Here is a 26,972-nt window from a genome sequence, read left to right as displayed (position 1 = left end):
CTCTAGGGGTTGAACTCAGATAGCCAGGCTTGTGTGGGCAAACTCCTTTATCCACCAAACCTTTATCTCAATAGCTGATTTTATGTCTCAAGAGGCCACCTGATTGCCTTGCAAAGGCTGCCTCAGCTTGCACCTCACATGCTGCTTCATCTCCGTATAGCCTCCTGGGTATGGCGTTCTCAGTCTTTTTCCACAGTTGCCGATGTGGTTGCTAAGATTTCCAAGGTACTTGACCGCACTGAGAAATTCAGGCGTGGGAGAGATCAAAAGGAACAGTAAGATGGCAGAGATTCGGAAAGGACACCGGTGAGTGTCACAGGTTCAGGTGATGGAGATCAGATGAATCAGGGAGAGGCAGACAGGTAGGGAGGTCTAAGCAGGATAGCCACGAAGAGAGGTGAACACAAATGGCTTTGGTCTGTAGCTAGGATCCTGTATCAGATGTCTTCGCTGCAATGCCAGGGAAGATGGCAGACATGCATCACAGTCTTGGGTCTTCCACATGGGCTGGTATCTTTTCATCACAGGGCATAAGTACCATGCACAGTCTTGGCTCCTCCATGTGGGATGGTATCTTCTCATCACAGGGCGTACGTGTTTCTATTTCTGTGATAAAACTCCATGACCAAAAGCAAACTGGGGAGGAAAAGGTTTCTTTCAGCTTACAGCTTACAGTCCTTCATGAAGGGAAGTCAGGATAGGAACTTCAAGTCAGGACCGAAGCATAGACCATAAAGGAAACCTGCTTACTGGCCTTTTCCTCAAAGCTCATTCAACTGGCTTTTTTATACCTCCCAGGACCACCTGCCTGGGAGTGGTAACCCCCCCCATGGGCGGGGCTTACCCATGTCAGTCATCAATCAAGAAAATGCCCCCACAGACTTGCCCACAGGCTAATCTTATGGAGGCATCTTCTCTTTTGAAGTTGCTCTCCCCAGATATTCTAGCTTGTGTCAAGATGGCAGAGAATCTAATGGAAACACACATCATCTTTATTTTTCTGGCTCCTTTTATAAATGTAAAATTGCACTGTCAACAATGTGGAATTTTCTTCCCTCATTCAATGATCATCTATGGTATTTAAATTTATAATGGGGCTGCTTCCTAGTCCTAATTAAACTTGTTTGCATTGCTGGGGATCCACCCCACAACACGCACATGCGTGTAAGCACTTCACTTCCTAACCCCAAGCTTATTTAAATTCATTAATACTAGGCCCCTACTTATGGTTAAACACTGCTGTTCTCAAGTCCCTGCTGCTGTTTTGTCAGTTTTAAGAAGCAGCTGAGGCAAAAGGGCAGAAGGATTGTGAATTCAAGGCTAGCCTGGGTTACAATGATTTCAGTCTAGCCTGGCCTACCTAGCAAGACCCCCCCCCCCATCTCAGTACTTTCCCAATCTCCATCCTGCTGTTCTCAAAGTGGCAAGAATTAAAAGAAAAAATGTATCAATTTTTAAGAAAAATAATAGACCAGCTACTCCGTTTATGAATTTAGTGTCTGACTCTGGGTCATCTGTGCGAGGCTGGAGTAGGAAAGAGACTTTACTTTCAGAAAAGAAAGGTGAAAGAATTTGCTTTCTTCCTGAATTCACCAAATGTAGCACTATTGTAGCATGGAGTTGGGCTTTGAAAGATTACATCTAGAAATAAGATGGATTTGATCTGATTCCCAATAAGATGTTTGTGAAAATAGGCCCTGTGTTCAACCTTTCCACTCACCCACCCACCCATCCATCCGTCCATCCATCCACACAATGCCAGTAGTAATGAATGATTATGGAATGCCTGCTGTGTGCCAGATATTGTTCAGCTGTCTTTTATACGTTAGCCAAAATCATACCCCCAATCTTCTCTCATCATCTCTACTTCCTCAGAATGGATTCTGAGGGCCGTGTAATAAGTCAAACCTAGAATTACCTCCACTTAGCACATAGATTATATGTACCAAAGAACTAAAGACAGGTGTTCAAACAAATCCTTGTACAGGGCTGTTCCTGGCTTACTCACAATAGGTCCAAAGTGGATATAACTTACCTATCACTAGATGCCTGGATATCCCAAGTGTGAGGTACCTATACAATGCAATATATTCATTCACATAAGAAAGAAAATTGTAGTTCATGCTAAAACAGATGCACCTTGAAAACGTGGTAAAATCACAAACTGTCCAGACATTGTCCGTTCACAGAAGCAGATTAGAGGTTTCAAGAGACTAGCGTGAGACTATATGGGGGAGTGACTGCTTAGTGGGCTTGTTATTGGTGGAGGGTGACAAAAACCTTTTGGAACCAGATCCCAGATGGTGCTTAGGATTGTACAACATTGTAACCACGCTCAGTATCACCAAATTGTATGCTTTAAATGGTTAAAATAGGGCTGGAGAGATGGCTCAGCAGTTAAGAACATTGGCTGCTCTTCCAGAGGTTCTGAGTTCAATTCCCATCAACCACACAGTGGCTCACAACCATCTATGATGGGATCTGATGCCCTCTTCTGGCATGCAGGTGCATATGCAGATAGAGCACTCATACTTAAAATACAAAAAAATTGGTTAAAATAAAAGCTGGGTGGTGGAAGTGCATGCCTCTAATCCTAGCACTCCAGAGGATCTCTGTGAGTTCGAGGCCAGCTCTGTCCTACAGAGCAAGTTCCATGCCAGTCAGGGCTACACAGAAAAACCCTGTCTAGAAAAACAAAAGAAAAAATTGGTTAAAATAGGTTCATGCTACTAATTTCTCATTTATTTATTTATTTATTCATTTATTTATTTATTTATTTATTTATTTATTTATTTAGTGGGTAGTTGGGGTGGGGTGGGGTGGGGTGGGGTGGGGTGGGGTGGGGTCAATTCTCTCTTCTACTATGCTGGTTCTAGGAACTGATCTAAGGTTTTCAGGCTTGATGCTAAGCCATCATACCAGCCCACGTTTTGAGTTATTTACCACAGCTTTTTTTTTTTAAAAAAGATTTATTTATTATTATACATAAGTACACTGTAGCTGTCTTCAAACACCAGAAGAAGGCATCAGATCTCCTTATGGGTAGTTGTGAGCCACCATGTGGTTGCTGGGAGTTGAACTCAGGACCTTTGGAAGAGCAGTCAGTGCTCTTACCCGCTGAGTCATCTCTCCAGCCCTACCATAGTTTTTAAAAAGTACTTTGGGGCTCAGTGTGAACAATTTTCTCGTGGTGTCATGTATCAGCCCGTTCAGCTCCAGTGCTTTTCCCACCTCAGGCTGCTGAGTGTGAGACCTACCGGTCACGTTGCCACACAGGGCTGGGACTACACTTCTTCACTTTTGTTTTGGGACTGGTCTTGCGTATCTCAGGGTGACCTCCAGTCCACTATGGAGCAGAGAAAGAGACTGAACATCTCCTGCGACTACCATCCAAGTGCTGGGATGAAGGGCAACCACACCTAGCTTAGATGGTGTCAGGGATCAAACCCAAAGGCTTGCATGTGCTACACAAACCCTTTCCCAATTGATGTACTTCTTTATCCCCAAACTGTGTTTTAATTTTGGTTGCCCAACTTCACAGATATGCATTTTTTTAAAAATTTAAATGGATGTATTCAATTATTCATCTGCTCTGTCACTTACTTGTGTAGATAAGGTCTCTTGTAGCCCAGGCAGGCTTGGACCTCACACTACTGCTGAAGATGTCCTTGGCCTCTTGCCTCTGCCTCTCAACCACATTCAGATTATTTCTTTATTGGAAATTACATTTAAAAATTTTTATTCTCTGTGTGTTGGGTGGAAGTCAGAAGACCCCTCTCAAGAGTCAGTTATCTGCTTCTACGATGTGGGTCTAGAGGACGGAACTCGGGCCATCCAACATGGTGGCAGCAGCAGACCCCTTTACCTACTGAATTAGCTAACTGTCTCAGAGCTTCTTATTGTTGATTTTATAAAGAAAAGAACACACAGAGTTTACTACATCCCTAAGGTCTGTGAGCATTGTGGTGGCGCACACCTTTAATCCCAGCACTTGGGAGGCAGAGGCAGGCAGATTTCTGAGTTGGAGGCCAGTTTGATCTACAAAGTGAGTTCCAGGACAGCCAGAGCTATACAGAGAAACCCTGTCTCAAACAAAACAAAAAACAAAACAAAACAAAACAAAAAAAGCTAAAACAAAAAAAAAATTAATTATTTTTATTTTTTGTATAGGTGTGTACTACAATGAATGACGTGTAGGATGTGTGTGTGTGTGTGTGTGTGTGTGTGTGTGTGTGAGAGAGAGAGAGAGAGAGAGAGAGAGAGAGAGAGAGAGAGAGAGTGTCTCATCTGCCCCGAATCCCTGCATTTTAAAACAGTTAAAAAATATGGTGAAAACCCGATCCGATTTGGGGCCACATGGGAGGTTTAGGCCATTTTGGTGATCTTTCGCTGCCTCCTAGCTATAAATTGGAAGGACCAGGAAAACAAAGTTTTCCAAAGAGTCCAGGAAAGAACCACAGCCTGCAGACCAAAGACTCACCCGTCCCGCGCCCCTGCCCTCCACCCCCCACATTCACATTCATGTCTGTTTTAGGCGGAGGGAGGACCCGGACAATGGCTGTTGCTCACGAGATGGAAATGGAGAGTGTGAATCTGAACATGGAGAGAGAGGGAAAGGAAGAACTGGAGGAGGAGAAAATGAAAGGGAATGGGGAAGGCAACGACTTCCCCAGGAGCAGAAAGGTCCACAAGATCGTCTCCAAGTGGATGCTTCCTGAGCCAGTCCGAAGAACATACTTAGAGAGAGCCAACTGCCTCCCGCCGCCCCTGTTCATTATCCTCATCAGTCTGGCTGAGGTAAACGCCGCCCTGCTGAGGGGCCTCACATCACTTCAGCCTGGAGGCTGCGAAGTCGGGACAAAACATACCTAGAGAAGAAACCGTGTAGGAAGAGAGCACAGAGGGACGGGAGTTGCGCATATGAAGCCTCCACCCCCTCCCAGCTCCTGAGCTGATTTGCCCAGTCACTGCCCACCCAGGGGTTGGTTTCATCCACATCGAAAATCCACTGCCAGGGTTGACTTAGGGAGCTTCATTTCGTTTTAGCTAGTGCGGTCTTTAGAAACCTTGGGCCTGATAATTAGCCTTTTTATTTTTAATTTATTTTATTCTTTTGAGATGGGATTTGACATTATCACCCAGGCTGACCTCTCACTCACTATGTAGCTCAGGCTGGCCACACACTCACTATAATCCTTTCGTCATAATCACCTGGGTGTTGCGATTCTAGGCATGCACCACCACGTTCAGCTTGCAAATTGACTTTATCTCATGAAACAAAATAGACTGGTTGGTCAGGTCAGTCTGGGGTATATATTTAGAACAGTCACCAGCTGCCTGAGCGTTCAGAGGGAAAATGTGGCATTTGCTGTGGGTGTCTACTTTGGGTGGATGGGATATATTCTCAGACTATGACCTGCTTAGCTTTCTTGGTTTCCTGAAGGAGGGCAAAGCTCAGAGAGGTGGGATGAGTCACCCAAGGGTGCGTCTCTGTGACTGGGAAGGGCCAGGTTCCTCCTGTGCTTTGTGATACGAAGGTTTTTCTTGGAGACTGCTGTCTTAGGAGAGATTGCTGCCTGGAGGGCATGACTTCAGGGGCATTAGGATGTCCCTAGTACAATCAAGCCTCTTAATTCTCTCTAATGCCTGGCTTTGGTGTCAGGGACTGCAGTAGTTGGAGCTCCCCAGCAGAATAGAATCAATTGGCTGAGGGAGGTTTCAGCTCCACAGTCTTCAGGGTAAGCTGGAGACCCCCCCCCCTCCATGTGATGAGTTCAAGGTCGCTTACTAGTATAATTCTTTTCCTCATCAAAGGCAGTCTTTTTCTATTAAGGCTTTCGCCTGATTGGATGGAACTCAGCCACGAGATGGAAAGTGGTGCCAACTTAAATGTCATCCTCACTTCAACAAATGATCTCAGATGAGCATGGTGGCATGGCCTTGTCATCTCAGAACTTGGAAACTGAAGCAGGAGGATCTTGAGTTTAAGGGAGCCTGGACTACAGTAAATTTGAGGCTAGCCTAGGCTATATAGTGAGATGCTATAACTAAGTAATTTACTAACTAGTGAATAACCAACTAACTTACTTACTTAGTAGATAGGCAATATACAAAAAGCAAAGAAAATGTTCATAGAAACATGTGGAATAATGCTCGGAGATATATTCAAGTCTATCTGAACCTTGACAAATTAAACATAAAACTAACTTTTGTAGGAACCAAACATTTTATGGCAAATGTGCAAGCATTTCTAGAAGATTATTTTGTCAAGTCTGATTGGGTTTGAAGAACATAGCTCTCCACTTTTTTTTTTTTTTTTAATGGGGCTCTACGGCACGACTGGGAAGCATTAGGCTGTGTCTGGAGTCACTGTATATCTGGATTACCTGGATACTGGTACATCTGGATATACCATTCTGAGTATATGTGAGAAAGAGGGAGACACTGGAGAATACTGGGAGATGTTCACATGTTTAAGAATAAGGCAGCACAGCTCTGACAGCTGTAAATTCTGTGAGCTTTGAGAGCACAGTACCCCACAGTGAGGTCCTGGAGCAGGTGCCAGGGTAGCTGGCTCTTACAGGAGGACCATTTGTAGACATTGCCTTGTTGATAGAGGGCTTGCCCAGCACACTCACTCTCCAAGGTCTTGTAAAACCAGGCACAGTGGGACACACCTGTAATCCCAGCACTTGAAAAATGGAGATAGGAGAAGTTCAAGAAGAGTCACCCTCACCTGAATAGCAAGTTCAAGGCTAGCCTGGGATTCATGAAACTATGTTAAAAAAAAAAAAGTAAGAAGAAAGAAAGAAAGAATGAAAGAAAGAAAGGAAGGAAGGAAGAAAGAAAGAGAGAAAGAAAAGACAAAGAAAAGAAAGAAAAGAAAAGAAAAGAACAGAAAGGTTGCAAAAAAATAGAATAGAATCCCCAATTCTTCCATTGTTAATATTACCTAGCTCCAAAGTACCTTAGTTAGATCTGAAACACTGATGTTGATATATCACTGGCTGAGGAACCCTTAACAGAAATGCTCACATCAGAAGTGGTTCGTGTTTCTGAATATTTCTTTTTTTTTCCTTTTTTATATTTATTATTTAATTGTGTGTAAGTGCAGGTGCCTGCAGAAGCCTGAGTTATTGGATCCCTCCTGGAGCTGAAGTTACAAATGGTTGTGAGCTACCTGATATGTGTACTGAACTCTGGTCCTTTGGAAGAGCAGTGCATGTTTTTATTCACTGAGTCATCTCTTCAGCATCCATGTTTCAGAATATTTCTGAGTTGCTTTTTAATTATGTGTATGTGTGTGTGGGAATGGGGGCGGGTTGGGCATGTGAGTGCAAGTACCCTTGGGTGTCAGAAGAGGGCGCTGGATTCCCTGGAGCTGGAGTTAAGCAGTTGTAAGCTGTATGATGTAGATGCCAGGAACTGAACTCAGGCCCTTCCCAGTTGCAGTGTATGTACCCTTGATGGCTTAGCCATATTTCCAGTTCCAATTTTGGAATATTTGTATAGACTTTAGCGCTCCCAAATCTAAAATGTTAGGTGTAAGGAGATAGTTCAGTCAGTAAAGTACTTCTCATGCAGGCATGTGGACACGAAGTCGATCCTCAGAGCCCATGTAAAGGAGCCAGGAGTGGTGGTTCGTGCTTGAATCCTAGCACTGGGGAGGTGGGGACAGGTGGATAGACCCCCGAGGCTTGCTAGCTAGCCAGCCTAGCCTACTGTTTGAACTTCAGGTCACTGAGAGTCTCTGTCTCCAAAAGCAAAGTGTGTGGCACCCGAGGAAGGACACCTGAGGTTGACCTCTGGGTTCCACATGTATGTGCACACACATGAGCACTGGCACACACACACGAACTAAAACTTGCTTTTAACATTTTTATTTTTTTATGTATATGGTGTTTTGCCTGCATATACAGAGCTATGCACCACGTGTGTGCCTCATGCCCTCAGAGGCCAGAAGAAGGCCATAGAGTCATTGTCACTGGAGTTAGAGATGGTTGTGAGCCACTGTGTCGGTGCTGGGAATCAAACCTGGAAGGTCAGCCAGTGCTCTTAACCCTGAGCCATCTCTCTAGATTTCTAAAACTTTTTGAAGTGTCATGTTGATGCTCAAACACTGAAAAATTTGGAGCATTTGGATATCATATTTTGTACCCAGGAGGCTGAAGTTGCACTCTTAACTGAACTCCAGACTTAGATTTGATCCTTTTTCTCACTAATGTCCTCTCTCTCGTCCTCTGGTCATTTCCAATACAGGGTTTCACACTGCGTTAAGTTGTCCTGCCTCCTCAGGCTCCTATGATTCATGGCAACTTCTCAGTGGTCTATGAAGACCCTGATAAAGATGAAGTATATTGGCCAGGTACCTTGTAGAGTGTCCTCATCTGGGGTTGTCTGAGGTTTTTTTTCTTTTCATGCTTAGAATAGAGTTGGGAGTGTAGAGGAAGAAAGGCACAGGTAAGGTGCTTTTCCATGACATCATGAGGTAAATGACGTCACTGGGATGCTAGTCATCATCACTGTAGTAAGCCAGACTCTGTCTGCCAGGCTTCTGGGCTGTGAAGATAAAGTGAAGGAAGGTGAGGGACAGGGGCTATGTAATTAGGGAGGGCGCTAGGGAGCACAGTGACAGACAGCAAAGTGTCAGAGAAGCCAGGAGAAGAGGACTCAGAAAGTCATCATTACCATCCGGTCTATCTCCTGCTCATCATGAGGACATATGACCACGGTGGGCATGGTGGAGAGATCCAGTTTCAACATCTTCTGAGCCCACAAAGAGCTAACCATTCAGACACAATTACTGTTTGTGGGTTTTAATGGGGCCCAGCTTCTGAGAGAGCTTGGTTAACATGCATGATCGCTCCTCCCTGACAGCTGGCTGTGTTTATTTATTATGCGGTGTGGAAGCCACAGAAGCAGTGGATCACCCTGGACACAGGGATCTTGGAAAGTCCCTTGACGTACTGCCCTGAGAAGAGGGAGGAAGCCTGGAGGTTTATCTCATACATGCTGGTCCATGCCGGGTAAGGAATGATGGCCCAGTCAATGCTGTCTAAAGAGTTCCTAAGTAATAGGCTGGTCAAGGTGGTGCATGCCTGACATTCCGCACTAGGGAGCCAGAGAGAGATCATGGCAAACTTGAGGTCAACATGACCTAGATATAGAATTTCAGGCCAGCCAACCACATAGCCGGATTCTGTCTTAAAACATAAACAAAAACAGGGTGTGTGTAAGAGATGACTCAGAGGGTAAAGACACCGTCCAGACCCAACAGCTTGAGTTCGAGCCCCAGAGCTCATATAGAGGAAGGAGAGAGCTGAATCCTGCAAGTCGTCTTTTGACATTTACACACACACACACACACACACACACACACACACACACACACACGATTTTAAAATTAAAAGAAAAAAAGAACACAGCAGAGAGAAGTGGGGCACTTCTTGAATCCCAGCACTGTGGAGGCAGAGGCTGGTGGATCTCTGAATTGAAGGCTAGCCTGATTTACACAGAATTCCAGGTCAGCCATGTCTACCTAGTGAAACGCTGTCAGGGGACAGGGGAATGAAGGAAGAAACCCAAGTCACCACTAATCTGTTTGGAACTTTTGTTATGATTATTATTATTTTTATTTGTGTGTCTGCCACATGTGCAATGGTCCCCTTGGAAGCTAGACATGCTGTGCTCTGCATAACCGTCTAATTCTGGTATGGATATATGAATATTAATGAGACAAGACCAGATCACTATCAAACCAAGAGTTATCAAACCCTACTTATTGGATGTTGTCCAGTGCTCCATTTAGGTGATGAATGAGTTGAACTGAATCACCAGACTGCCTCTCCCAGATATATTCTGTAAAAAATTAACCTGTGAGCACTTGGACTGATGTATGGGACTTGCTGTGTATCAGTTAAATAGCAGCATATGGAGGTATGTACAGGATAGAGAAGCAGTACAGGTGGAGCTGGAGAGAAGGCACAGGGAAGTGTGCCCACCCTGTGGGCATGGTCTCAAGTGTCTGCAGCCCCAGCACTGAACAAGTGGAGACAGGAAGAAGGCTGTGCTTGCCAGCTGCTACAACACCTGCACATGCAACACACACACACACACACACACACACACACACACACACACACACAATCACAAAAACAGGAAGGGAGCGAAGTAAGAAAAATAAGTAACGAACAGGAGAGGCTATTGTTGCCCTTCCAATTTTCTTTACTTTTTTTTCAAGACTGGGTTTCTCTGTGTAGCCCTGGGTGTCCTGGAACTCACTCTGTAGACCAGGCTAGCCTTGAATTCACAGGGACCCGACTCCCTTTGCCTCCTGAGTGCTGGGACTAAACATGTGTCCTACTACCTTCCGGCTTTGTTTCCAGCTTCCCAAAAGTGAGAGCCTTTTCGGACCTTGCTTAGCACCAGTTTGGTGGTAGCTATCTTCAGTCTCAGTATGTGGGAGGTAGGCTCAGGAGTTCAAGGCCAGCATAGATTGTGAGCCTCGAAAGTCAGTCGGCATCTGTGACCCCTCCATGTCCACTGTGGTCGGTAAACAGCTTGTGGCTATCTCACTTCTTTGGGGGGAGCCCTGTGGTATCAGGTGAGTTGAGCTTCACCTGTGTGACTCACTCCACCCAGGGTAAATCACATTTTTGGTCAGTGGATAATTAGACGTTCAGGACAGCGTGCAAGGACTTGGTGCTGAGCACAGAACTCAGAGCGTCATGTGTACTAAGCCACCAAGGCCTATGCCTTCCTTCTGATCTTTCATCCCCAGCCCAAGTTCTTTATTATTATTATTATTATTATTATTATTATTATTTTAAAGAGTGTGTTTTTGAGACAGAGTTTTACTATATAGCCTAGGTAGCCTGGAACTAAGTATGTAGACCAGGCTGGCTTCAAACTCACAGAAATTCATCTGCCTCTGCTTCCCAGGAAATGGGATTAAAGTTGTGCACCACCACACCTGACTTCATTCTTTGTTTTTTTTTTTTTTTTTTTTTCGAGACAGGGTTTCTCTGTATAGCTCTGGCTGTCCTGGAACTCACTCTGTAGACCAGGCTGGCCTCGAACTCAGAAATCCGCCTGCCTCTGCCTCCCGAGTGCTGGGATTAAAGGCGTGCGCCACCACGCCCGGCCTGACTTCATTCTTTAAATCAGCTTTGCTGGTCTTTGTTCATGTTGTAATCACTGTTGTAAAGTAGAAATTACAGCACACATTTCTTTCTTCCTTCCTTCCTTCCTTCCTTCCTTTCTTTCTTTCTTTCTTTCTTTCTTTCTTTCTTTCTTTCTTTCTTTCTTTCTCTTTCTTTCTTTCTTTCTTTCTTTCTTTCTTTCTTTCTTTCTTTCTTTCTTTCTTTCTTTCAATAGCAAAATAGATAAAAGAGTCGCCTTCTTTGAAAAACTAGAATATAGGAGTTGGAGAGATAGCTCCATGGTTAGGAGTGCTTGCTGCTCAATCCTGAGGACTGCAGCTTTGATCCTAAGACTCACACAGAGTGACTTGCAGCTCTAAAGGCTCCCATAGGGGCATTCTCTCCCCTCTCCCCTCCCCCTCTCCCTCTCTCCCTCCCTCCCCACTCCCTAACAAATAAATTTTTAGCAAGTTTCTAACCAGAGATATCAAGTTGACATGCAAGTCTTCCATGACAACTGCTTGCTGCTTAGATATTTGACCTGTGTTTGTCTCTGCAGAGTCCAGCACATCGTGGGGAATCTTTTTATGCAGATCGTCCTGGGTATTCCTTTGGAAATGGTCCACAAAGGCCTCCGAGTGGGGCTGGTGTACCTGGCAGGAGTGCTTGCAGGTCAGTGTTCTGAGGGTAACACGGAACAAACACTTTTGGGCTCTTAGGATGGAAACCAAAGGTAACAGATGTTTGTTGTGTTAGAATGGTGGCTCGTTGGACAGATCATACCAGGCCAACACAGTTCCATGGGAGAGGTTTATTGGGGTGGGGTGGGGATGGATGAAGGAGAGCGACAAAGAAGAATAAGGAAAAGAGAGAGAAGGTTAAGGGGCTCTGCCTCTTTTTTGGGGGTGGGGAGGCTGTGATATAACTGCACTCGAAGGTGAGGGCAGGTGGACACTGGGAATGTATGGCGATTGCCATGGCAACAGGAACCCAAAGAACCCAGAGGCAGAGCTGATGCAGAGGCCATGGAGGGTGCTGCTTACTGACTTGCTCATCATGGCTTTCTCAGCCTGCTTTCTTATAACAGCCCAGGGATGGCCCAACCCACAATGGCTGGGCCCTTCTAAATCGATCACTAAGGAAATGCCCTACATGGTTACCTACAGCCCAACCCTAGGGAACATTTTCTTAACTGAGGCTCCCTCTTCTCAGGTGATTTTAACTTGTGTCAAGTTGACATAAAATTATCCAACACAGGCCACCACATCTGACGCTGACATTCCTTTCCTGTGAAGCCTTATTTTCAAACAAGATCTCCTGATTTCAAATATTGTTCCCGGGAATTGGATGTCAACATGTATGTGGTTTAGGGATTACAGTTCAACTCAATTATGTTTACTCTTCTTCCTCCTCCTCCTCTTCTTTTCCTCTTGTTCTTGTTTGTTCTTGTTTTTCTTGTCCTTCCTTCCTTCCTTCCTTCCTTCCTTCCTTCCTTCCTTCCTTCCTTCCTTCCTTCCTTCCTTCCTTCCTCCTCCTCCTCCTCCTCCTTCTTCTTCTTCTTCTTCTTCTTCTTCTTCTTCTTCTCTCTCTCTCTCTCTCTCTCTCTCTCTCTCTCTCTCTCTCTCTCTCTCTCTCTCTCTCTCTCTCCTTCTCTCTTTCTCTCTCTTTTTCCTGGCTGGCTGATGGGAGGTATTTGTCAGCTACTGTCTGAGAGAATTCCTGGAGGGCCTGGTTTGTAGGGTGCAGTGGCAGTAGTGTGGACAGCAGGGAGCAGTCTTGAGCTACAGGAAACAGGGCTTTGAAAGGGCTTAGTGACAAAGCTTAGTTCCTTATTAGACACCTACCTACTGTTTGGGATCCCATTTCTCCATCTTCTCTGTTTCTTTGTGCATCTTTTTGTCCTGCTCATGAATGCAGAGGTGTGGACTTGCATGCCTCCTGCATCAATTACACATTCGCCCTCTGCTCACAGCTTGATGTCAGTGTGTGGCCTCAGCTCTGGCCAGCACCAGAGCAGAAGCCCTGAGGGAGAGAATGTGAACAATTGGTTCGCATCCTCTAGTGATTTCGGACAGCGCTTTTTGGCAGCTTTCTCTTACTATTCAGGTCGATGCTTCCCACTGCTGTTGGGATCATCTTCAGCAAACAGACTAGTTCCTAGCAATTCACAGTGGTCAAAAGAAAGCCAAGACCCCAAGAAGGCTGAAACCCTTGTCTATCTGGCAGTGTTGCCTTCCCTGGTTTGCCTTTTCTCTCTACTCTTCCGTAGGCAATGTCACCCTACGGTTCTTAACTCTGGCCACCTGTGAGGTGTGCCCACTGACCCACAGTGTCAGCATCAGAAGAAACTGCTCAGACAGGGTGTTGGAGCCAGACCAGATCTGACCATTAGAATTCTTTTTATAAATTCACAGGAGCACATGAAAGACCAAGATGTCTGCTCCAGATCAGCATCCCAAAGCTGACTGGTGCTCAGAATCTCCCGGAGAGCTCAGGACACCTCAAGCCTCTCACCAGACCTTCTGACCCAGAGTTTCTGCGGACATGGCCCTGGAATCTACATTATGTAGGGCATAGGACAGTAAAAGCAGAGCATTTTGTGTCCTCTGCTCTTTCATAGACTCGTAGTTTAGCATAGCTGGTCAGTCTTCCTTGTAGTACCCTGCCTAGCAATGACTCTGGGTTAAATGTGCAGTCCTAGTAGTGGCTCCCTCCTGCCATTATATTGTTTCTACTAAAGGTTTGTTTAAATCACCTGCTCACTTACATTTTTGGTTCACTTTTGGTTTTTCAAGACAGGGTTTCTCTGTGTAGCCCTGGCTGTCCTGGAACTCACTTTGTAGACCAGGCTGGCCTTGAACTCAGAAATCTGCCTGCCTCTGCCTCCCGAGTGCTGGGATTAAAGGTGCGCCACCATGCCCGGCCTTGGTTCACATTCTTAATTGAATGTACCTATATAAGACATGCAGGTATTTCCTCCCTCTGTGTATCTGGCCTTTCATTCTCTTCTTGGCTTTTGGTTTAGTGGGGACTGGGCCACTACATACATGTGTGCTGGGCAAGACTGTCCAGCTGAGCTGCGCCCGAGCTCCCTGCCCCCACCCCCCATCTCTCTCTTCCTATTAATTTATTTCATCTCTCTGTATAATTTCTCTATTTTGATTTGTGATGTAGAGAATGACATTGACTGACTTTCCAGTGCAGGGAGGACACTTGGTCACGGTCTATTATGATTTTAACAGATGATTAGATTAGATTTGTTAAATTTTTAAAAAAGATTTATTTATTTTAATTATATGAGCACACTGTAGCTGTCTTCAGGCACACAGAAGAGGGCATCAGATCCCATTACAGATGGTTGTGAGTCACCATGTGGTTGCTGGGAATTGAACTCAGGATCTCTGGAAGAGCAGTCAGTGCTCTAACTGCTGAGCCATCTCTCCAACCCGATTTGTTAAAAATTTAAAAGATTTGTTTTTAATTTTTCATATGTGTGCTGGAATGCACATGAGTGCAGTACCAGCCATGGTGGCCAGAAACGTGGTTCTCTCTCCTTTTCCTCTTCCTTTTCCTCTTCCTCTTCCTTCTTTCCCATTTCCATTCTTCCCTCCATCCCTCTTTCTCTCCTTCCCTTCCTCCATCCCTCCTTCTCTCTCTCTCTCTCTCTCCCTCCCTCCCTCCCTCCCTCCCTCCCTCCCTCCCTCCCTCCCTCCCTCCTACCCACCCTTCCTTCCTTTGCTGGAGATTGAACCCAGGGCATTCATCAGCTTGCTCTCTCCCATTGAGTCACATAGTCATAGAGGGAGGTTCTCTATAACTCTAAGGTCTTTGCTCATTTAACACTAAGGTGGCGCTCTCCCCTCATACAGCAAGTAGGAAAGGGTCTTAGTCCTGTCAGGTTTATGGCAAGGATTAGGCAGAATTGTTATCACTTGGAAGGAGGCAGCAGTGCTGGGAATCAAACAGCCTTGCACACAGTAGGCAGCCACTCTACATGAGCCACATGCTCAGCCCTGGCTATTACTTCTGATTTAGATGACTGTTAGGATCCAGCAGTGAAGCAGGGTGTATGCTGCTTATAATCCTAACACTCAGGAGATGGGGCAAGAGGATCAGGAGTTCAGGGCCATCCTCTACTCCACAGCAGGCTTGTAAATAGTTTGTTCTATGTGAGATACTGAGTCAAAAACCAAAACTAAAACAAACAAACACCCCAGCGATAAAGCCATCATAGCCTGTTATTTGCTTTGTGGAAAGATTTTAAACTTTAATTCAATTTTAAAAATAGTTATCAGGAAGAGCACAACTTCAGTCCCAATAACTCAGGGGCCGGAGGCAGGCAGATCTATGGGTGGCTGTGAGCCACTGTGTCCATGCTGGGAACCAAACTTCGGTTCTCTGGAAGAGTAGCCCATGTTTGTAATAGCTGAGCCATCTCTCCAGACCCAAGACATTTTCTTTTTACACATAATAAAGACTGTATCACATCCTAAGGAATGAAAAGTCATGAGAGGAAGATACCATGTAGGAATAGTAAGAAGTTTTGAGGAGACCTCTTAAAATGCTTAAGGTGTGTTCTTTGGCTCAGGTATCTATCACTGGGTTAAGAAATGAATTTCATAGCCGGGCGTGGTGGCACACGCCTTTAATCCCAGCACTTGGGAGGCAGAGGCAGGTGAATTTCTGAGTTCTAGGCCAGCCTGATCTACAGAGTGAGTTCCAGGACAGCCAGGGCTACACAGAGAAACCCTGTCTCGAAAAACAAAACAAACAAACAAACAAAAAGAAATGAATTTCATTTTGCTTCCAGAATGTGATTGGACTTTGTGCTAAGAAGGATTCTGAGGCTACTTCCAGACCATGGGATAGCTCAGTAGTGCATCAGTTCTTTTACTTCCCCTCTTAGTCTATTGGGAACTGCTTAGTTAATATTTCCACGTTACAGACAAGGGAGGTTAATTAAATAGTGTCCAAAAGTCACTCTTAGGGATTCTGGCTCCAGGATCTGAGCTTCTGTCTCTGTTTTATTGCTTTACTTTCTCCTCTTCTTCCTCTTCCTCCTCTTCTTCTTCCTCTTTCTCTTCCTCCTCTTCTTTTCCGTTCCCCCCCCCCCCCCCCCGAGACAGGGTTTCTTTGGGTAGTCCTGGCTGTCCTAGGACTAACTAGCCCTGTAGTCCAGGCTGCCCTTGAACTCACAGAGATCCACTTGCTTTGGCCTCCTGAGTGTTGGGATTAAAGGCATGCACCACTACTGCCTGGCTTTTACTGCATTTCTAATAAACATTTAATGTTTCAGAGATATGCGTGCAGTTAACCTACATGCCTGAATCTACACAGCACACAGGGCAAGGTGGAGTTGTTGCTTGCTAATATGAAAATGGTCAAAACTTCCCATGTGTTTACTTTAGATGTGTTTTTTTTTTTTTAAAATCCTACTTCATTCATAAATCTTACAGCTCTGTCTGATCGTTTGTATTTTATGTTTCCAGGTTCCCTGGCCAGCTCCATCTTTGATCCCCTCAAGTCTCTTGTAGGAGCTTCAGGAGGAGTCTATGCATTGATGGGAGGATATTTTATGAATGTTATAGTGGTAAGAATTTGAGGAATAGAAGTTTTAAAGATAGGCCTCTCATGTAGCCCAGGCTAGCCTGGGACCTAATAAATAGCAGAGGATGGCCTTGACTGTATCCTCACCTGGATTTGGATCTTCGTCCCTGTACCTTCCCAAATTACAAGCGTGCACCACTATTTCCCATTTCTGGACTTAAAAAAAATTTTTTTTTTTGGTTTTTCAAGAGAGGGTTTCTCTGTATAGCCCTGGCTGTCCTGGAACTCACTCTGTAGACCAGGCTGGAGGCTGGCCTCGAACTCAGAAATCTGCCTGTCTCTGCCTCCCGAGTGCTGGGATTAAAGGCATGCGCCACCATGCCCGGCTATGTTTGTTTATTTTATGTGAGCATTTTCTGCATGTGCATATATATGTGTATCATTGGCCTGCCTGGAGTCTGTGGCAGTAAAAAAAAAAGGGGGGGGAGGGGTGTCAAATCCCCTGGAACTAGAGTTATAGATGTTTGTGAGCCATTGTGTGGGTGTTAGACTCAAACCCAGATCCTCTGGAGCTACCTCTTTAGCTCCTAAACTTTTTTTGTTCTTGTTTTCTGATTTATCAACATTTACTGAGTTCTTATGAATTAAGAATTTTTTGGTCACTGGAAAAAGAAAACCCTCCACCCAGCTGTCATAACCTCTTTGTGCCATGATGTGACCAGGATACTGTGTAGTCAGTCTGCATTTCCATTCCCACCTCTTTCAATCAATAAAATTTCTTCCCAGGGAACTAAAGTCTGATTAAAAATAACATCCTAGAGCTCCAGAGATGGCTCAGCGGTTAAGAGCACTGACTGCTCTTCCAGAGGTCCTGAGTTCAATTCCCAGCAACCACATGGTGGCTCACAACCATCTGTAATGGGATCCAATGCCCTCTTCTGATGTGTCTGAAGACAGTGACAGTGTGTACACACACACCCACACCCACACCCACACACACACACACACACATACATACATGTTTGTGTGTGTATCATCCTAAACATATATATATGTATATATATAAATAAATATAAAATCATATATATATATATATATATATATATATGATATATATATAAAATCATCCTAAAGCCAGTGAGATGACTCAACAGCTCTTGCCACTAACCCTGAACATGAGTTCAATCTCCTGGACCCACATGGTGGAAGGAGAGAAACTTTCCTATGATTTCCACATGCAAGGAATGTGCCCACACACACAGATGCACACACATGCATGCAAGCATGTATATACATACAGAATACTACAATTATGAAAATATAATTTAAAAATAATAGACTGTTCCTGGCATTTCCAGTTATTGTAGAAAATGGAAGAGATGCTCAGACATTAGTTAAATCTTTCTGAACTACTACTGGGAAAGAGAATGAAATATCAAGAGAATATTAACCAGAAAGGCTTAGATGAATTTTACAGACTTACTTCCTCATTTATTGACATGTTAGATGTTGATTTTTATATTACTTGTATTTAATTACTGGCAAATGAAATTGTGTCATTAATAAAATGAAACACTACGTTTTATTTTGTGGTCCAAAGTAGAGCAGCAATGGCCTTCCCTGATGCATTTTAAAAGTTGGCTGTTGCATCTATGGTTTACTTTGTAAATATCTGGCACATTAACATTGCTTTAAACTGGGAGTCTTTAATCCCAGCACTCAGGAGGCAGAGGCGGACAGATCTCTGTGAGTTTGAGGCCAGCCTGGTCTACAGAGTGAGTTCTAGGATAGCTGGGGCTACAGAGAAACCTAGTCTTGAAAAATAAAACAAACAAAAAACCCAAAACCAAACAACAACAACAACAACAGAAAGAAAGAAAGAAAGAAAGAAAGAAAGAAAGAAAGAAAGAAAGAAAGAAAGAAAGGGAGGAAGGGAGGGAGGGAGGGAAGGAGGGAGGGAGGGAGGGAAGGAGGGAGGGAGGGAGGGAGGGAGGGAGGAAGGAAGGAAGGAAGGAAGGAAGGAAGGAAGGAAGGAAGGAAGGAAAAAGAAAAAAGAAAGGAAGAAAGGAAAAGCCTACAGCTTGTATTCTTCTTCTTATCACTTTCCCAGAACTTTCGAGAAATGATTCCTGCCTTTGGAATCGTCAGACTACTCGTTATCATTCTGATAGGTAAGTGCACTTTTCAAACATTTTACACCCTCAGTCTTATCTTCAGCCTTCACCAGAAGGGATGCTGGATAGTCTAGCCTTGGGAAGAACTGTCCGCTGGTAGAGGTACCTCAGTGACGTGCCAGGACAAGTTCTGGATGTGCTTGCTCTGTGCGTCTTGCCTCTCACAATAGCTTCACTTAAGTTTTCTGTTCCAGTCTCTTGTTTCACATGTCGGGCCATATATGACTTCTGTCTGCAAATGAACAGCTTAAAAACTGCTAAGATAATCTATCTTTTTCCTAAAGTTCTCGATTTTCAACTCTTGGGGTAGTGCTCCTGCCCCACCTCCTGAGCACTAAGATAACAGACTTGTGCTCTCATACCTATACCTGGTTTTGTACAGTGCCAGCAATCTAACCCAGGGTTCCTCACACTGCAGGCCAGCGTCCACTGATTGAGTTATAGCCACAATCTCTGTCCCGGTTTCCTTGTGCATAAGGTGGTACCATTATTCTCACTTGGCTTGCTAAGGCAGCCCTCTATCGGGTCTCTGTTCCTGTTCTTGCTTCCTCTTTCCTCCTAACCAGAATGATTCTTCCCCAGCACCATAAAAGCAAAGCAACCCCAAAATCTCATCAGATTCATGTCATCCAGGCCCCAAACCCCCAAAGCCTTCCTGTCACCCAGATGCCAAAACGCCTGGGTGAGAAGGCCTCTGAGTATCGATCACTCCCTAGCTCCTTGCCTGGTCCTACCAGAATTGCTGGAAGTCTCTTTTAAACAGGAGGCTCACCCTTGGCCTTTATTTTTTAACAAGTTCCTGGTGCCAAGTATCATGGTTCCTGCCTATAATTCCAGTACTCCAGAGGCCAAGGCAGGAAGGTGCCCTCAAGTTTGGGCCCACTTGGGTTAGATAATAAGTTTAAGACTAGCCTGAGATGTATAGTGAAACCTCATCTCAAGCAAAATAAAACAGACATTCCTAAGTGCTTTTGATATTGCTGGTTTGAGGGGGATGTTTCTGCCTCAGGGACTTCATGCTTGTTTCCCTTTACATATCAGCATGGCTTGCTCCATCTAGTGAAGGATTCTTAGAGAGCTCCCCAATCCTCCTATTAAAAACAGTAGCTTAGCTGATAAAACTTCTTAGTTGGTAAAAGTGCCCGACGCCAAGCCAGGTCCCAGGTCCCACATGGTAGAAGCAGAGGAGTGACTTCTGCAAGCTGTCCTCCTATCTCCACACAGGCACTGTGGCACGTAAACACACACACACACACACACACACACACACACACACACACACACACACGAGAGAGAGAGAGAGAACTAATTAAAAATAGTATTTTAAAGGATAGTCTATTCTCAACACCCCCAATTCTTTGTATTTTCATTGTGGTACTCAGCACAACGAGGACACTATTGTCTTTTGTTTGTTTGTTTGATTGGTTTTTTAAACTGTGTGTGTGTGTGGGTCTCACTCTGTAGCCCTGGCTGGCCTGGAACTTGGTAGTGAACGAGGTTGGCCTCGAACTAACAGAGATCTGCCTGCCTCTACTTTTTGAGTTCTGGGATTACAGGCATCAGCCAACAAACCTGGCAATGCACACACTCCCTCTTCCACCAGGACAGTAACCTCCATAAGTCAGGGCCATGTCTGGTCTGCTCTTTGCTTTATGTCTACCATGAGGGTAGCGCTGTTGCTTGTTTGACTGATACATCCATAAACAGGTTACTGATAATGTCCACTTCATTAAGCTCTTATGAGAACTAATGAATCGATGGAGGGAAAACTCGGAGACCAGCAACTGGTACAGCAACAGAGTAAAGCAAGACATGGTTAAAGGGAACAAAACTCTGCTCACTTGGGAGATCCTGAGCTTCATTGGGTGTCTTCTCTTCTAGTTGCGTCAGACATGGGATTTGCTCTCTACAGAAGATTCTTTGTCCCTGCAAATGGGTCTCCGGTGAGTTTACTTTCTTTCCCCTCCCCTCCTTCTTTCTGTATTTGTCTCTGTGTGTTTGTGTATATTTGCGTGCTCTCACATGTGCATGCACACATAAGTTCATGCTGTGGAGGGCAGAAGACAACTTGCAGAATAGGTTTCTGCCTTTCATCCTGTCTCTGCCTCCAGTCTCATTATAGAAATTCTGGAATTGCAGATATCCATTCCTGTATCCAGCTTCCTTACATGGGTTCCAGGCTCAGTCGTAGGTTATCAGGCTTTTGAGGCAAGAACTTTTACCTGCTGAGACATCTCTCCAGCCTCAATCCCGCCCCCCCACAACTCTTTTCTTTTTTAAAAAAGAAAAACATATTTTTTCCATCAAAAAGAGTCATCATGTAATCTCCGCATTCAGGAGGCTGATGTAGAAGGATCTGGTGCTCTGGGCCATCCTCGGCTACATAGCAAGTTCAAGGGTAGCCCAGGCTAAATGAGACTGTTTCAAAACAGCAACAACAATAACAATAGAATAAAACAAACAAACAAAAAAAAGGGGGATATCAAATAGAGATTACAACTCCAATCTAATTAAAGTGCTCAAATTTCCCTTTGGAAGTTAAAAAAAAAAAACAAAACAAAACAATTCCTAAGATAGATCTGGGGAGATGCCTCAATGGATGCAAATTCCTAACACTCAGTCCATGATGGACAGCCTGGAGTCCCAGCCCTTGATAAGTGGAGACTGGGATCCCCAGGGCAAGTTGGCCAGCTAGGCAACCCAAATCACTGAGCTTTTATTCCAGCACTGCGAGGCAGAAGCAGGAAGATCTCTGTGAGCTACATAGTGAGTTTCAGAACTAAGTATCTCTCTCTCTCTCTCTCTCTCTCTCTCTCTCTCTCTCTCTCTCTCTCTCTCTCTCTATCTCATCTATATCTCTATCTCTATCTCTATCTCATCTATATCTACCTACCTACCTATCTATCTGTATATAGAGAGACCTACCTCAATATATAATAAAGTGGATGGATGGAGAGCCATTTGAGAACAGTTAGCCTCTGGCCTCCACATACATACATGCACATGCACTTGCACATTCATGTGTACCCATGGACATCCAAACACACATATGCACGACCACAACCAAAACAAACAATAAAAAAATTTAAAAGTTCTGAGGAAATCAGAGTTCAGATTGCCATTTGGCTCTCATACTTGTCTGCCATGCTGGTAGCTATTCAAAAGTAGGTGATGAAGGCTTCCCCTGCCCACAGAGAATTTAACGTATAGTGGTAAACTGAATGTAGTGGTGCGTGCCTATAATCTCAGCACTTGTGAGGACTGAAGATCATCCTCAACTGCTTTCATCATTAGTTCAGGGCCATAATGAGACATATGAGGTTCTGTCTTTAAAAACAGCAACAACAAAAACACGGATCAGAATATAGCAATGAGCTGGGCAGGCGCTTGTGACTTCAAGGCCAGCCTGGTCTACAGAGCAAGTTCCAGGACAACCCGTGCTACACAGAGAAACTCTGTCTAGGGGTGGGAAGGAGGATATAGCATTTTGTCCAAGTGCTAAAATTTTGTGTCCAAGTATACTATAAAATAAACTGACAAAAGTAATTTTCAGGTTTTTCTGGGGTTAGTCTTTGAATGTGATAGTTTGTTTTTAATTGTTATTTAGTGTTATTTAATTCTGCATCTCACTTCAATGGTTTAATGGTTTTTGACAACAGAGATACCTCATGGCTAGCCCCATTGTGGTCTCTTGGCTAACTTTGTGTAGAGAGAGAGACATCAGAAATGCAAAGCTGACCAAGAGGATAAGACTAACAGTGGTTCTGTCTTGTGTGCTTAGCGTGGGTGGGTAACATATTTTATATTAGGGTTGGTTGTACACACCTATAATCCTACCACTGAGGAGACTGAGGCAGGAGACTTTCTGTGAGTTCCAGTCCAGCCAGGGTTATATAGTAAGACCTTGTCTCAACGGAAAGAAAGAACGGAAGGAAGGTAGGAAGGGAGGGAGGGAGGGAGGGAAAGGAAGGAAAGGAAAGAAAAGAAAAAAGAAAAGGAAGGAAGGGAGGGGGGAAGAAAAAGAGGAGAAAGAGAAGAGAGGGGAAGAAAAAGAGAGAAAGACTTGGGTTGGTGAAGTGGCTCAAGTGTCCAGCACTTCCCCTGCAAGCCTGGAAACCTGTGTTCAGTCCTGGAAGCCATGTGTGGGTGGAAGGAGAGACTTGACCTCACAGTTACCCTCTGCCTTGCACATGTGCTTGGTGGCACGTGTACCCTATATAACACATATACACAATAATAACAAGTTACATAAACAGAAAAGAAAAGGATTGTTTTGTTTTTTGAGACAAGGTCTCTTTGTGTAACCCTGGCTGTCATGGAACTTACTCTGTAGTCCAGACTGGCCTTGAACTCACGGAGATCTGCCTGCCTCTGAGTGCTGGGGCTAAAGGCATGCGCCACCCACCACACATGGCCACAGTTTTTGAGCTTTATGTGATTTACAACATCATCTTGTCTCAAGGGACAAAGGAGTTTGTGTCTCCTCCATCTTAGCCTCAAGACCCAGACTTTAAGATGACGATGATATTTGCGCTGGAGTAGGAGATCCACAGCTAAAATATACAATTAGCATTTTCTCCATCCATTTCTAATTTTTTCCCTTTCTCCAAGGTGTCCTTTGCTGCTCACATTGCAGGCGGATTTGCTGGGATGTCCATAGGTTACACTGTGTTCAGCTGCTTTGACAAGACCCTGCTCAAAGACCCCAGGTTCTGGATCGCAATTGCTGCATATGTAGCTTGTCTCTTATTTGCTGTGTTTTTTAACATCTTTCTGTCCCCAGCAAACTGACTTGCCTCTATGATAAGCCAGTTAATATAAAAGTGTCACGTGGGACCGGGTGTGGTGGCGCACGTCTTTAATCCCAGCACTCGTGAGGCAGAGGCAGGCGGATTTCTGAGCTTGAGGCCAGACTGGTCTATAAAGTGAGTTCCAGGACAGCCAGGGCTACACAGAAAAACCCTGTCTCAAAAAACAAAAAACAAAAAACAAAAAAAAGTGTCACATGGGGGGAAATTGTAGACTCTGATATTCCAGCAAATGCTAAGAACATTATAAAGAAGACAGGACAGCGACTGAGCTTCCAATAGGAAGCAAGAAGATAAGAAGCAAAGACCGGGTCGTTCATGCACAGAACATGTGTGTATTATCCTGTGAAGGAGACTTGATATCCTTGGGGGATGTAACTTGGAGGTTGTTTATAGGCTCCGTGAGAACTGTACTATAATAATAAACATTTTTTTTTCACATCTGTGCTGGACTCTTGCTTCCTGTTGCGTTGAGGCAAAGCCTTGTGTATCATAGAGTGGCTAAGAACTTTGCTGAATCCAAGGAAGTCCTTCTTGATCTCTGCTTATATCTCTGCAGCTGGAATGACAGGCTTGTGTGATACCAACCTGGGGTCTCCATCCTTTAAGGCTGGCTCTGCTGAGCTACGCTTCCCATGTAAAACTCTCGACAATCACTTTTCAGTAGACAGAGCACAACTGCTGTTGTTGTCTAAAGATTTATGTGTTTGGTTTTTGAGACAGGGATTCTCTGTGTAACAGCCCTGGCTGTTGTGGAACTTGCTTTGTAGACCAAGATGGCCCTGAAATCACAGAGGTCCTTGTGCTTCTGCCTCAGGAGTGCCGGGATTAGGCATGGGCCACTATGACTGGCAAGACTTACTTTACTCCTATGTGTATGAATGTTTTGCCTGTGTGCATGTGTGTGTACCGTATGCATGTACTGGATCCCCTGGAACTGGAGTTACAAATGGCTGTGAGCTACCATAACGGGTGTTAGGAATCAAACCTGGGTCCTCTTCAGTAGCAACAAGAACTTCCAAACACTGAGCCATTTGTTGAGCCCCAAGCAAGACTGTTGTGTTTTGTATATATAGCTGCTAATTTTTTTCAACTCAGAAATGTAGATAATTAAATATTATTCTGTATCTTAGAGATGAGAATATGGGAATGCCTAAAACACCAAAGTACAATTGCATACTTGTGGGTTTACAGCCACAGATTCAACTGACCTAGACTACAAATATTTTAAAATAATACATCTGTACTGAATACTTACAGATGTGCACATGCGTGCATGCGCACGTGCATGTATGTGCACGTGTGTGTGTGTGTGTGTTTGTATGTGTGTATGTGTAGGCATGTGCACCATAGCATACAAGTAAAGTAAGTGGAGGTCAGAGGGCAGCCTTTAGAAGGGAATCAGTTGTCTTATTATTATTATTATTATTATTATTATTATTATTATTACTATTGGACATTTTCTTTATTTACATTTCAAATGTTATCCCCTCTCCCAGTTTTCCCCCCTCCCAGAAACCCCCTATCCCATCCACCCTCCCCCTGCTTCTCTAAGGGTGTTCCTCCACTCACTCACCCACTCCCACCTCCCTACCCTCAATTCCCCTACACTGGGGCATCTATCAAGCCTTCATAGGACCAAAGACCTCTCCTATTCCATCTTGGGACCAGCTTCCATCTTAAAGAAAAAAAGCCTGAGAACTTGACCTGCAGCAGAACTCAACCTGCACCCAGTTACCAGGAAGGACCCCATGGCTTGTCCGTAGCTACTTCCTAGCAACAGTCAATCAAAGATTAGTCTGTTTCAGATGAACTTTCAGACTGTATGTGATTGTATACGGCCTTGCTTCAGAGCACCCGTCGGCTTATAGTTATCCTATTAGATGCTTGCCAGACTGGACACCCCTCCCTCACCCCATCACTTGCTCCCATTTTCCTATAAAAACTTGTCCTGCCGAGGGATCGAAGCTGCTCCACCTTCCCTTCCCGTCCTGCTGTGTCAGGGTTGGGTTGGAGGAGAGCCCAAGCCTGAGCTTGTAATGAAGAGAGCCTAATGCTATTGCACCAGAAACAGCTCCTTGCTGGTCTTTTGGGGTTCACAAACTCTTCCTGGCACAACACTTCCACCACGTGGGCCCCAGGGATCAAACATACATTACCAAGCTTACCAGGGAGCACCATTACCCACTGGGACATTTTGCCAGCTCATCTACCTTTATTTTTTTATTTTATTTTTACAGAGGATATAATTTATTTTTGCTTACAGTTGCACAGGGGTAAAAGTCCATTATGGTGGCTTCTCAGTGGTGCTTTGTGTTGTAAAAAGTATGGTTTTGTTTTACTTTCCAAAGACTCTTGGTTATGCTCATCCTTTTCAACCCCAACATTGCTTCCTGTATTTCATTTAGTTCATTGGATATAATATATATTCTTTTATCTTTAATATTTTACAGTCTAATCGTTGTTCCCTCTCTGTCTGCCCACTGACAGTTCCTCCTCCCATTCCTCCTCTGCCCCCCCCCACGTGCCCCCCAGTCCTGGTCTCAAAGAGGATGTCCCCACCTCTCACCCCCCATCCCACCATTCCCTGGGGGTTAGGTGCATCTTCTCTCACTGAGGTCAGACCAGGCAGTCCTCTGCTGTATATGTGTCGGGAGGGCCTCATATGACATGGTGTACGCTGCCTGGTTCATGGCTCAGTGAAAGATCTCGGGGCTCCAGGTTAGTTGAGACTGTTGGTCTTTCTTTGGGGTCGCCCTTCTCCTCAGCTTCTTCCATCCTTTCCCTAATTCAACCACAGGGGTCCCCGGCTTCTGTCCATTACTTTTTTTTTTTTTGAAACACTGTCTCTCCCCCAACCCCTCTCTTCTGACACACACAGAAGAGGGCATCAGACCCCATTACAGATGGTTGTGAGCCACCATGTGGTTGCTGGGAATTGAACTCAGGACCTTTGGAAGAGCAGTCAGTGCTTTTCATCTGTTGAGCCATCGCTCCATCCCTGAGACATTTTTTTGTGGACTCCAGAACTTACCTTTTCAGCTAGTTTAGCTGGCCAGCCAGCCTCTAGGATGTCTGTCTCCCCCAACCCCTCAGCACTGGGATTATAAAGTGAGCTGCTCTGCCTTTCACTGTGTGCTTGGAACTTGCACTTAGATATATGTATCCAGTAAACACTGTGTACTGACCCAGTTCCCCAACTTTTAGACTATGTGTGTGTTGTGCACACATTTGGAAACCCTAAAGGGTTGAACCACACTCCTCTTAAAAGATTTTTAAAAAATTAATTATATGTAGCTGTG

General features: G+C 44.6%; 1 protein-coding gene across 3 annotated transcripts in view; it reads left to right on the top strand.

Annotated features, from left to right (window-relative positions):
* Rhbdl2 (rhomboid like 2) overlaps positions 1-24,078 on the top strand; it is a 41,527-nt gene extending 17,449 nt beyond the window's left edge. For 2 of the 3 annotated variants that reach the window (XM_085838396.1, XM_021161588.3), the window contains exons 2-8: positions 4,535-4,797; positions 8,878-9,026; positions 11,701-11,813; positions 16,631-16,731; positions 18,799-18,859; positions 20,744-20,805; positions 23,474-24,078. In XM_085838396.1, coding sequence (XP_085694522.1) covers positions 4,555-4,797; positions 8,878-9,026; positions 11,701-11,813; positions 16,631-16,731; positions 18,799-18,859; positions 20,744-20,805; positions 23,474-23,653 — 909 coding nt within the window. In that variant the 5' untranslated portion in view covers positions 4,535-4,554 and the 3' untranslated portion in view covers positions 23,654-24,078. Of the gene's footprint in view, positions 1-4,534; positions 4,798-8,217; positions 8,366-8,877; positions 9,027-11,700; positions 11,814-16,630; positions 16,732-18,798; positions 18,860-20,743; positions 20,806-23,473 lie in introns of those variants that run through there. The other variant, XM_029476660.2, reaches the window with a different exon arrangement.
* Positions 24,079-26,972: the final 2,894 nt, after the last annotated feature.

Source organism: Mus caroli, unplaced genomic scaffold (genome assembly GCF_978045245.1).
Source record: "Mus caroli unplaced genomic scaffold, Mus_caroli_1 scaffold_6, whole genome shotgun sequence".
Taxonomy (NCBI): Eukaryota; Metazoa; Chordata; class Mammalia; order Rodentia; family Muridae; genus Mus; species Mus caroli.
This window is presented reverse-complemented; position numbering and strand designations above follow the sequence as displayed.